We start from the raw sequence: 12,105 nt of genomic DNA on the forward strand, positions 1-12,105 counted from the left end.
AATGAGCTATTTGGTCTGGTAACTTCAGTGATTTACCTGTTTTGCTAAGCATTCAACTCAAGCCTCATAATTCTCCTTTCTGAAATGATTCATCTGCAAATTATAGTTTTCAAGTTGCCCTCCCGGTGAACTTACCTTTTGCATATCTAACAAAAACCTAATTAAGAAGTCTTATTTCATATTAATAGGGTAATTTTTTACAGTGAGGCACTTCCATAAAAAGCATTCTGGCTCTCTTATTCATTTGTCTCTGCTTTTACTGTAGCTTAACTTAATTTCATTTTTTTTTCTCTCCTTAAACAATAGGACTAAAATAAGAGCTTTCATTTTTAAATATTTCTATTACTATTTTTCAGCTTCCGTATTCATGCATTGCAAACTGAAACTAAGCTTTTCTAAACATTGATATTGCAAATAGAAAACAAAAGCCTTTAGAAGCTTGTCCTATACAAGGTAGGTACAAAATAGACATCTGCCAAAGAAATATTTTAGAGGACAAAAACCCTTAGTAAATGTAGCACTTGGTGAAGATTTGGCGCTTGACTTTGCCTGGGAATATGCAACAGTTTTCCAAAGCATTTCTTTAGGTTGGTTCAAATCAGATTATTATGGGAGGTGACTGAGCTGTCTCACACTTTCTGCACAGTTTCTTTAAAGAATAAGCGTTGCATCATAAAAAAACAAAGTTGTATCATTTGTTGGACTTTATGAAGGACCACTGAGTCAAAATGTCTCCTCCATGGTTGCTAAAAGAAAATTAATTTTGCCTTGAATTTTTTATTATAATGAGTAATAATTCATATTTTAGCATGTGGAATGTAAAAAACTGTCTGACTCACACAGTAATTTGGTGGATTATACCAAATGTGCTCTTTTACGAGACTGTAGACCCTGTGCAAGATGGGTGCACAATCTACTAATAGTGTAACCAGTTGCACAGGAAATGTTTTCTTTTATCAGTTGTCCTGGAATATTCTACAGGAAGAAATTTCAAGAGCCTAAATCAAGTCGTGTCCACTGAAGGCCTCTGCAGGACACATTTGTCCCTGCAGGGCAATCCAGCTGGCACCATCCACTAGAGGCAGAGATCCAGGAAGGCTTCCTGATCTCATCCTGCCTTCTCAGGTTCTTGGCTGAGAGATCTGTAAGCTGAATTGGAGCCAAAAGTAAGGAGGAAAAGACTCTCTTGGTTGCCTTTGCCCCCTGTAGAGATGGGGGGATGCGGGTGGGGACAGCCTGGAGGCGACTCCTTCTAAGAAGGGCTGTGCCCAGGCATCCAACTAAGAGCCCAGTCAGCGCTGAGAAGGAGAGCTTTAGTGTTCTCAGTCCCCTCACGCTTTGCATCCTCTTTTCTCAGCAAGCCCAGGAATGCCAATGGAAAGGAAAATATTTAATTTTTCCAGTAGAGCTTTCCTTGGCAGCTAGACCTTAAGTGAGAGAAAATCTCAACGTATACAAACCTAAATTCAACCATTTAGGTTGAATTCCATTTCTCAAATAGCTCGAGATGGTAACAGTGGAGAAAGCAGGCTATTTTAATTTGTAATAGTTTTAAAGACTTAGGCAACCTCTCAAGTTTTAATTCACCAGACTGATTTGGTGAACTCCCATAGGCATTGGGGAAATTTTTTGTTTAGTCATTTGTCCTTGATTAGCCATTGAATTATGTTTGATTTAGTTCCCCAAACAATGTAATATATTTTTGAGTTCCTTTTACATTTAACATAATTTTACGCAATCATTTCTCAAAGTCAAAGTGTAACCCTATATTAAAATTTCACTCTTTTTCAATGGTGAGAGTAAATGGTCAACTTACAGTAACTCAAAAAATTTGCTTAGCAGATTTTAATCAATGTTTGATGCTGGAAAGAACAAATTCCGAGTAAATCAAGGTCAATTTCCACATCCTCACCAACATTTTAAAAGTTTCACTTTATTGTACACATTTCAACAATCAGATGTTTTGTACAAGTGGGGGCATTTCTGGAACATGTTTGTTAGTATTTTATTTATTTACTCATTTTACTTCCAGCTAGTTAAGATTTCAACATCTAAGACTATAACTGCAGAAACTTTCTTGGCTCTGTGGAAAAATGTGCAATTCCTACAGTTGAATTATGGAGCAAATAGTGATTACTTTCATCCAGCATTACAAAAATAAGAAAAGTTAAACTTTCATGAGTGAGAAAGGGTATATGATTATTTTCCAAGTATGATTATTTTATACTTATATGTCAAAATATAATCAAAAGCTCTTTACTTTTCCCTGAAAGGCTGGTATGCATTACTACTAAGGGGATTAATAAGAAATATCCATCACATGGAAAAGGATAATATCAAGTGATGTGAGTAGTTTGGTGAATTGAAATGTTTTAAAAGCACATTCTTTAAGACTTACAATTGCACAGTCCAGTTCATCTTAGTTGTTGGCAAATATCAATTTGTTGGTTATGTGAAAGGTTTTCATGCCATGGTGCATATTAAAGCTAAAGGAAATTTCAGTAACTCCATTAAGTAAATATTTTTAATAATAAAAAGGTAGAGGCCATGCACACACTTGTACTTTCCACAGTATCTCTCAGAATGCCTTTCAGTGTTACATACATATATGAAATTAGCTTTCTAATTCTAAAAGTTCTGAGATCATATTTTTTGTGAATTGGCCCCATTTTCATTAGTACAAATATCATGCTTTTCATATCATTATCTATATATTTATAAATTGCTCAAATGAATTCTGTATGCCAAGCTACTCATGAATTTCTGGGGACACTCTCCTTGTTATATAAGGCTTATCTCTTGCTGGATGTTGTTTCTAGCAATGTGGGTAATTTGGTAGTAATCAGAGGGCTTTACCCTATCCAAGATTCTACATGAAAAAAATTATGCTTCCACAGCTAATTCCAACTCATATGTAGGTCAGTTTTTCAAAAGGGTTTACTTTTTTAAAAAAATCTGTGTGATTTGAAAAACAGACTTTAAAATACAACTAAGAGCAGGCATTATACTGAGTACTCTAGGATACCTTGAGTTTGGGGTGTGGTGTCTTTCTGCAAAGAGTCTATGATTGTATGTGTGTATACACACACACACACACACACATACATATAAAAATCTGACTCCAAGACAGAATGCTGCTGTTGGTGCTGCTAAGTTGCTTCAGTCGTGTCCAACTCTGTGCGACCCCATAGATGGCAGCCCACCAGGCTCTCCCATCCCTGGGATTCTCCAGGCAAGAATACTGGAGTGGGTTGCCATTGCCTTCTCTGCCAAGACAGAACAGAATCTTATAAATACAAACCATACAATTTTGGCATCTTGAAGTAGAACGATTTTTTTTCTAATTGGGAAAATTCTTTGAACAACATAGCATTTAATCTTGTATTAAAGGGCCAATATGATTAAAGACATTGTACAATTACAGTTGGAAAGGCAGCTTAATTATGACATTTAAAATGATACACTTCCTTAGTCTTATTTATGCATATTAGAAGATTGACAAGGAGCTTAAGCAGAACTTGCCTGATGTGGTGATGACCCTATGTAAGGATGTAATTGGTAGTGAAAAAAGGTCAGAACCTGGAATAAGAGCTAATAAATGACAACCACAAGGTATCTCTTCTGCTGCATGTGGTTTACCATAGCCTTCCAATTCTTATGTATATACTGGCTGCACTGTGAGCATTTACCCAAGACTCAGATGACCATTATATCTACTACTGTTGGCAGGAATCCCTTAGAAGAAATGGAGTAGCCATCATGGTCAACAAAAGAGTCCGAAATGCAGTACTTGGATGCAATCTCAAAAATGACAGAATGATCTCTGTTCGTTTCCAAGGCAAACCATTCAATATCACAGTAATCCAAGTCTATGCCCCAACCAGTAATGCTGAAGAAGCTGAAGTTGAACAGTTCTATGAAGACCTACAAGACCTTTTAGAACTAACACCCAAAAAAGATGTCCTTTTCATTATAGGGGACTGGAATGCAAAAGTAGAAAGTAAGAAACACCTGGAGTAACAGGCAAATTTGGCCTTGGAATATGGAATGAAGCAGGGCAAAGGTTAATAGAGTTTTGCCAAGAGAAGGCACTGGTCCTAGCAAACACCCTCTTCCAACAACACAAGAGAAGACTCTACACATGGACATCACCAGATGGTCAACACTGAAATCAGATTGATTATATTCTTTGCAGCCAAAGATGGAGAAGCTCTATACAGTCAGCAAAAACAAGACCAGGAGCTGACTGTGGCTCAGATCATGAACTCCGTATTGCCAAATTCGGACTTAAATTGAAGAAAGTAGGGAAAACCACTAGACCATTCAGGTATGACCTAAATTAAATCCTTTATGATTATACAGTGGAAGTGAGAAATAGATTTAAGGGACTAGATCTGATAGATAGAGTACCTGATGAACTATGGACTGAGGTTCGTAACATTGTACAGGAGACAGGGATCAAGACCATCCCCATGGAAAAGATATGCAAAAAAGCAAAATGGCTGTCTGGGGAGGCCTTACAAATAGCTGTGAAAAGAAGAAAAGTGAAAAGCAAAGGAGAAAAGGAAAGATATAAGCATCTGAATGCAGAGTTCCAAAGAATAGCAAGGAGAGATAAGAAAGCCTTCTTCAGCGATCAATGCAAAGAAATAGAGGAAAATAGCAGAATGGGAAAGACTAGAGATCTCTTCAAGAAATTTAGAGATACCAAGGGAACACTTCATGCAAAGATGGGCTCGATAAAGTACAGAAATGGTATGGACCTAACAGAAGCAGATGATATTAAGAAGAGGTGGCAAGAATACACAGAAGAACTGTACAAAAAAGATCTTCACGACCCAGATAATCACGATGGTGTGATCACTCACCTAGAGCCAGACATTCTGGAATGTAAAGTCAAGTGGGCCTTAGGAAGCATCACTACAAACAAAGCTAGTGGAGGTGATGGAATTCCAGTGGAGCTATTTCAAATCCTGAAAGATGATGCTGCGAAAGTGCTTCACTCAATATGCCAGCAAATTTGGAAAACTCAGCGGTGGCCACAGGACTGGAAAAGGTCAGTTTTTATTCCAATCCCAAAGAAAGGCAATGCCAAAGAATGCTCAAACTACTGCACAATTGCACTCATCTTATATGCTAGTAAAGTAGTGCTCAAAATTTTCCAAGCCAGGCTTCAGCAATGCATGAACCATGAGCTTCCAGATGTTCAAGCTGGTTTTAGAAAAGGCAGAGGAACCAGAGATCAAAGTGCCAACATGCTCTGGATCATCGAAAAAATAAGAAAGATCCAGAAAAACATCTATTTCTGCTTTATTGACTATGCCAAAGCCTTTGACTGTGTGGATCACAATAAACTGTGGAAAATTCTGAAAGAGATGGGAATACCAGACCACCTGACAGGCCTCTTGAGAAACCTGTATGCAGGTCAGGAAGCAACAGTTAGAACTGGACATGGAACAACACACTGGTTCCAAATAGGAAAAGGAGTCCGTCAAGGCTGTATATGTAACCCTGATTATTTAACTTATATAAAGAGTACATCATGAGAAATGCTGGGCTGGATGAAGCACAAGCTGAAATCAAGATTTTGGGGAGAAATATTGATAACCTCAGATATGCAGATGATACCACATTTATGGCAGAAAGTGAAGAAGAACTAAAGAGCCTGTTGATGAAATGAAAAGGAGAGTGAAAAAGCTGGCTTAAAGCTCAACATTCAGAAAACGATCATGGCATCTAGTCCCATCACTGCAGGGCAAATAGATGGGGAGACAGTGGAAACTGGCTGACTTTATTTTTTGGGGCTCCAAAATCACTGCAGATGGTGAATGCAGTTGAAATTAAAAGATGCTTACTCCTTGGAAGGAAAGTTATGACCAACCTAGACAACATATTAAGAACAGAGACATTACTTTGCCAACAAGGTCCATCTAGTCAAGGCTATGGTTTTTCCAGTGGTCATGTATGGATGTGAGAGTTGGACTGTCAAGAAGGCTGAGCGCCGAAGAATTGATGCTTTTGAACTGTGGTGTTGTAGAAGATTCTTGAGAGTCCCTTGGACTGCAAGGAGATCCAACCAGTCCATTCTAAAGGAGATCAGTCCTGGGTGTTCATTGGAAGGACTGATGCTGAGGCTGAAACTCCAATACTTTGGCCACCTCATGTGAAGAGTTGACTAATTGGAAAAGACTCTGATGCTGGGAGGGGTTGGGGGCAGGAGGAGAAGGGGACGACAGAGGATGAGATGGCTGGACGGCATCACCGACTCGATGGATGTGAGTTTGAGTGAACTCCGGGAGTTGGTGATGGACAGGGAGGCCTGGTGTGCTGCAATTCATGGGGTCGCAAAGAGTCAGACACGACAGAGTGACTGAATTGAACTGAGGTGGAAATTGTCAAGTCCCTCATAGTGTCTGTTCTTAGCAATCATGGTTCGTCAGATTTTATTCTATGAATGCACTGTAGCTATCGTTAAAATTCTTGTAGTTTTATTTTAAAATGAATTCTTATCTCACACTGAAATATATAGATAAAAAAATGCCCTGGATGTTTCCAGAAAATTATTCAGTGGGAGTAGATAAAGCAGGCTAAAGTAAGATTGGCTATCTGATGACACTTTTTGAAGCTGGATGATTATATATAGAGACACGTTATACTCTTCATCATAATCATTCTCCTTTTTCAAATTTTTGAAATTGGTGATAATGAAAAGTTAAAAAATTTTATCCCACCCTATTGCCATGCTGAGCCTTAAATCAGTCAAACTGGATGCTAACTACCTGTGGCATCTGTTACTCATATTTTGGCCTTTGAAAAGTTTCTCCTTCAACCTTTGATGTTCTCTTTCCCATTTTGTCATGCTCTCTATGCTATGAAGGTACAAAGTTCACCTCTGATGGTCCATATCAAGTGTCTCTTCCTTTAGAGTGCTTTCCATTGCATGGCCCTTCCTTTGCATGCAGACTTTTTTGTATTGAAAGTATAAACCCATTGTATCAAACATTCACTCACTTATAAACTATTTACTGGAGAAGGGAATGGCAAACCAGAATTCTTGCCTTGAGAACCCCATGAACAATATGAAAAGGCAAAAAAATATGACACTGAAAGATGAACTCCCCAGGTCAATAGGTGCCCAATATGCTTCTGGAGAAGAGTGGAGAAACAACTCCAGAAAGAATGAAGAGACAGAGCCAAAATGAAAACAGTGCTGAGCTGTGGATATGACTGATGACAGAAGTAAAGTCTGATGCTGTAAAGAACAATATTGCATAGGAACCTGGAATCTTAGGTCCATGAATCAAGGCAAATTGGAAGTGGTCAAACAGGAGATGGCAAGAGTGAATCTTGACACTTTAGGAATCAGTAAACTAAAATGGAATGGGTGAATTTAACTCAGATGACCATTATATTCCATTTAGTAGGTGAAAAGTGAAGTTGGACAAGTTTGCAAATATTTAAAAAAAAATGTGATTAGAGTTACAGTAGAAATCTGTGGTCTGAGAACATCATAGCTGGGGGTGGAGGGGATCAGGCTCAGGGTAGCATTGGTCTTTGATCTTATTTTTAAAGGATTGCATTGTCTCCAGTTGTTCAGAAATGGATTCATGTAGATAATGTTAAATGTGGAAACGTCAGTCACTTTAAGGCAGATCCTCTGGTTAATGACTGTTTCTACTCTTCCTATAGTACACAAGAAGATGGAAAAATACTGTGCAATGAAGGGGATTTAGCAGCTGTAATAGACACACCAATTAACGCAGTATGACTAAAAGACAGTCCCTTGATCATCTTCCAAATAACTCTGGGGCCTTTAAGAATCTTTAGAAAGCTTCAGAAGAACTGAGGTTGTCAAACACCAGTGCCTTTCTGAAACCTCTACTCTTTTACCCCAACAGAAACTTTCTCCTTACTGGAAACCCCCAGATCATAGTAGATAAAAACAATGACTTCATTGAGTGCCCTTGGAATCAAATTCTAGTCCTAACTCTTACTCCTAACCATGTTACCTTTGGAAAGGAGTTTTCCCAAAGTTTCAGCTGTCCAGGGGCATTACTGAAAGTGAGCAAAATAAATATGGATATGATTAGAGCAATTTGTACCTACTTACTTTAACAAGTTCCATCTTATTTTAAAGTACTTACTTTTGAAAGTTTCTTAGAATCTTTAATGGATTGTAAAATTGTTGATTGAAAGGAACCATGCTTTAGAATTTTTTGTTTCTCATGGTACAAAAACAGCACTTTAAAAAATATTTATCAATTAAATTGGTCTCTTGGGCACATTTACTTAGCTCATATGCATATGAATTATATGGTAAAAAAGTAGCCTGAAAGCATGGAAAACATGGAGATTTGGGAAGGTGCAGGGCTTGTATAGGAAAAATTACTCTTCTTACAATTCCCCTTCAACATATCTAAGTATGTCTTAAAGGAAGTCTCAGTTTGACTATCAAGTGTATTATCCTCTAAAATGTGCTAAATCTCTTTTTCAAAGGGACAGCAGGCTTCATACTCAAAGCCATCATCAAGCAGTTATAATTTAGAAAGACCTTATATTCATTGTACTTATTTTTCTGGTTTCCTTCAATTTCTGGCAGGTTATTTTGTTTTCTATTTATTTAAAATTTATTTTTAAGTAAGCGTAAGGAGATAACAAACATGGGCATATGAGTTACTTAAGTTTAGGAAATACTGTGGTATATAAACATGGACTTTAAGAAGAAAAACTACCAACTGATAATATAGTTCAAACTATTGTTCATAGATTGGAAGCCAATGTGCAATATGGATAAGTAACTTGATCTGGTTACAAAACATATACTGACAAAGCTGGGATGAACCTAAGCATCTCAGTCCTCCTAGTTTCCATTGCCTGATGCCCCTTTGATAAAAGAAAGTGACCCTCAATTAATATTTGATGATTACTGTCTTCTCTAAGCCAACTGCTTCTTTCATCTTTAATAATGCCAGTGTTCATGGATATTAAAGTGAATCAATAAACACTCTAAGTATAAGGTGGCGTGCAATCAGGAGCCAAGAACTACAAGTAAGAAAAGGTCACAAAAATGCACACTACAACATCAAGCAATGTATCAGACACACAAAGCTGATAAATCTGTGTGCATGTAATGGTACTCTATCGGATTCAGAAGGTCACATCTTCAGTGGTATGCTAGTGGACAAAATAGATATTTTTCCAAAAGCCACAAATCTGTCCTAGAATGTAAAAGGAACTTACAGCAAACGCACATCTATGGTTTACGTAAGGAATGACTATTCCATTAATGCAGTCAAAATTTGTTCTCTCATGTAAAGAAATGCTCAAATTCATGAATGAAGAGTGTCTAGAGATATATCATCAACTAAGGAGGAAGTGTAGAGGGCTTTGGTAGAGGCAAGATGGTACATTTTATTGTTTAGCTTTGCAAACATTTTGTTCTTTGAACCTACTAAGAGTGTTTGTTGAGAGTGTTAGTTGCTTAGTCGTGCCTGACTCTTGGTGACCCCATGGACTGTAGCCTGCCAGACTCCGCTGTCCATGAGATTATCCAGGCAAGAATACCGGAGTGGGTTGCCATTCCCTTCTCCAGGGGATCTCCCTACCCAGGGATCGAACCCGGCTCTTCCACATTGCAGGCGGATTCTTTACTCTCTGAGCCACCAGGGAAGCTGAACCTACTGCAAGTATTGCATATTCAGAAATAAAACTCCCTCCAAAATTCCTTGACCATTTGCTATTCAGTATCTAGGAGACTCTGGACCATTAAAAAATTTACTTCTTTACAAGAATATTTAAATAAATCTAGAGGTTATTTTTTGTTAAATTAAGTTTTCACAGTTATTTTACAGAATACAACTAAATTTATTTTAATTAGCAGATGTCCTTCACAAACTTGCCATTATTTTGAAATGGAGACAATTTTAAAAGCATAATAAAAAGCCTCCACTCTGCATTTCTTAATAACTATGTAATGAGATTTAAATTTTGAATGGCATAAGGCAGTTCCTGAATATTGTTAATTCAGTTACAGTGCACATTTCTTCTACTTGCAAATAGCTTCAATTTTGCATATAACCATTGTGTATAAATTTCAAATGTGAAAGCTTGATTTGTAGACAGACTGCAAATTACAGAAAAACATGCTTTACATGGACTTTTGGTTTCTCACATCCGCACTGGGGTAATCACTGGACATTACTTGTCATGAAAAAAAAAGCAATGAGTAATTATCATTCCTAAGTTTAACACGATACTTACCTTGTAAATCTAGTGCTACCACAGCAGTATCATCTTCTAATCCTTCAATCACCTCACACTTATATCTCCCATAATCCTCTAGAGTAAGGTCTGTGATCACCAGAGAAGCATCATTATCGCTGCCTCCTTTCAGAAACACTCTACCATGGTAGCCTCCATAGGTTTTCTTGTGGTATCCCATGGAAACAAAGACATCCACTTCCTTGAGGTAATCTGAAGTTAGCTTGGTCCACTTAATCCGGATTTTGTGGGTTCCTGAGCCAAATGCTGTAGGGTCTCGGTAAAATTTACACGGCAGTGTAACATTGCCACCTCTACGTGAGAACACCTTGGCTTGTTCCGCTTCCACCAGTAGACGGGGGCCATTTTCTGCTATAATTGAAAAAAAGAGAAAAAATTAATATGCTTTTAGACTTTCATAATATGAAACATACTACCTATACAGGGTATCTGGTGAAGAGTAGCATGGAAGATAAGCTTCTCTGCCTTGTTGAGCAGTGACCTCCTTTGAATCACAGAGAAAGGTACCTCTAGTACCTAGTGGGGTTCTACAAGGTACGCATGTCTTTTAAGCCACTGAAGAAAGGGAAAGTTGTACATGACAATCAATGAGAAATACTGGCTATAAGATTCTATAGTCATCTGAAGTTTGAGGAAGTCATCATATATTCCATTTTTTTCTATATTTAAATATAAAAATGTAGAAATAAGACCAAGAGAAGTGATGGGGAACCATAATTATTTCATCGATATAAACCCCAAAATTCAAATTGTATAAATTGATCTTTCCTCAGCTGAACTTTCTAATCCAATAAGTCTGTATTGTATTTAGGGGAAAGTTTATGGCAACAGAGTAACGTTCATTGAACTGTTCTGGTCAAAGAACTTAGAATGTTCTCCCATCTCTGCCTTCAGATACATACCTGTGATATAACCATTCTGGAGCATTTCAAGCAACACGTATGTATTTTATTTTCACACAAAGGCTAGACCTCAGAAAGGCATTTTTAGTGGATGTTTTTTCAAAAGCTCCAGATTTTGAAATATATTCCTCAAACTTTGAATGGTAAAAGTGTATCCAAAGTTATATTTCTTTTCTAATTAACCAGATAGTTGTTTCTTTATTCCCTTAAATCTCCTTCTACTGTCCCTCTGCTTTTTCTGTGTCTTGGTTTACAGAATCTTCTCACTTCACTTCTGCCTTGACTTGCCCTTTAGCTTCCTTCCTCCAAGGACTTTATTGCCTTCCCAAGAGCACCGTGATATCCCTAGCCTGCCAAGTCAGCAGGGCTGCCAGGCTCTGGATAGCCAGCTGTTATTTTCAGATCTTGGTTTTCTCTGGGGTTCCCCCTGGTTCGCTCATTGTGCTTTTGACCTTGATGAGCTCTCTTGAGAATGTGCAAGCTTTGAAAATGAGAAAGCGCTACAAGAACTCCTGGATGCACATACCCTCTCATCTACACACAGCTTTCAAAGGCTGCCAAAGCTGCCTTTCAGGCAGTCTTTCCTCCTTTAGGCTGGAGGTTCTGAATCAACTGTGGTCATGAATCATTAATGGTATACAGGTCATCAGGCAGAGTAGTTGGTCATCTCCAGACAGACCTCAAAACTTAGTTATTTAATGGCATATGTAACTTTCAGATTTTAAAATAAAGTGTCCAAGAATGGACACACTGGTTCCATTTTTATTATAAAGCAATCAAAATATTAAAAAATACATATATTTATGTTAGCTCTAATCTTCAGAAACAGAATAGTTTAAAGCCATCAGTGCCCTACCTTGAATAGTTTTAAAAACATGAAAGGATAGTGGCTTAATTATCCAGCTTAAAAAATTCTGGCTTA

The 12,105-nt window shown here is 37.7% G+C and overlaps 1 protein-coding gene and 1 long non-coding RNA gene across 5 annotated transcripts in view; one reads left to right on the plus strand and one right to left on the minus strand.

The window, feature by feature from the left end:
- LOC129638832 (uncharacterized) overlaps positions 1–12,105 on the plus strand; it is a 106,250-nt gene that overhangs the window by 48,335 nt on the left and 45,810 nt on the right. The window lies entirely within an intron of this gene.
- Positions 1–12,105, minus strand: part of HAPLN1 (hyaluronan and proteoglycan link protein 1) — an 80,164-nt gene that overhangs the window by 5,036 nt on the left and 63,023 nt on the right. For 3 of the 4 annotated variants that reach the window (XM_055563454.1, XM_055563445.1, XM_055563465.1), the window contains one exon: positions 10,261–10,632. In XM_055563454.1, coding sequence (XP_055419429.1) covers positions 10,261–10,632 — 372 coding nt within the window. Of the gene's footprint in view, positions 1–10,260; positions 10,633–11,183; positions 11,398–12,105 lie in introns of those variants that run through there. The other variant, XM_055563474.1, reaches the window with a different exon arrangement.

This window comes from Bubalus kerabau, chromosome 1 (genome assembly GCF_029407905.1).
Source record: "Bubalus kerabau isolate K-KA32 ecotype Philippines breed swamp buffalo chromosome 1, PCC_UOA_SB_1v2, whole genome shotgun sequence".
Lineage (NCBI taxonomy): Eukaryota > Metazoa > Chordata > Mammalia > Artiodactyla > Bovidae > Bubalus > Bubalus kerabau.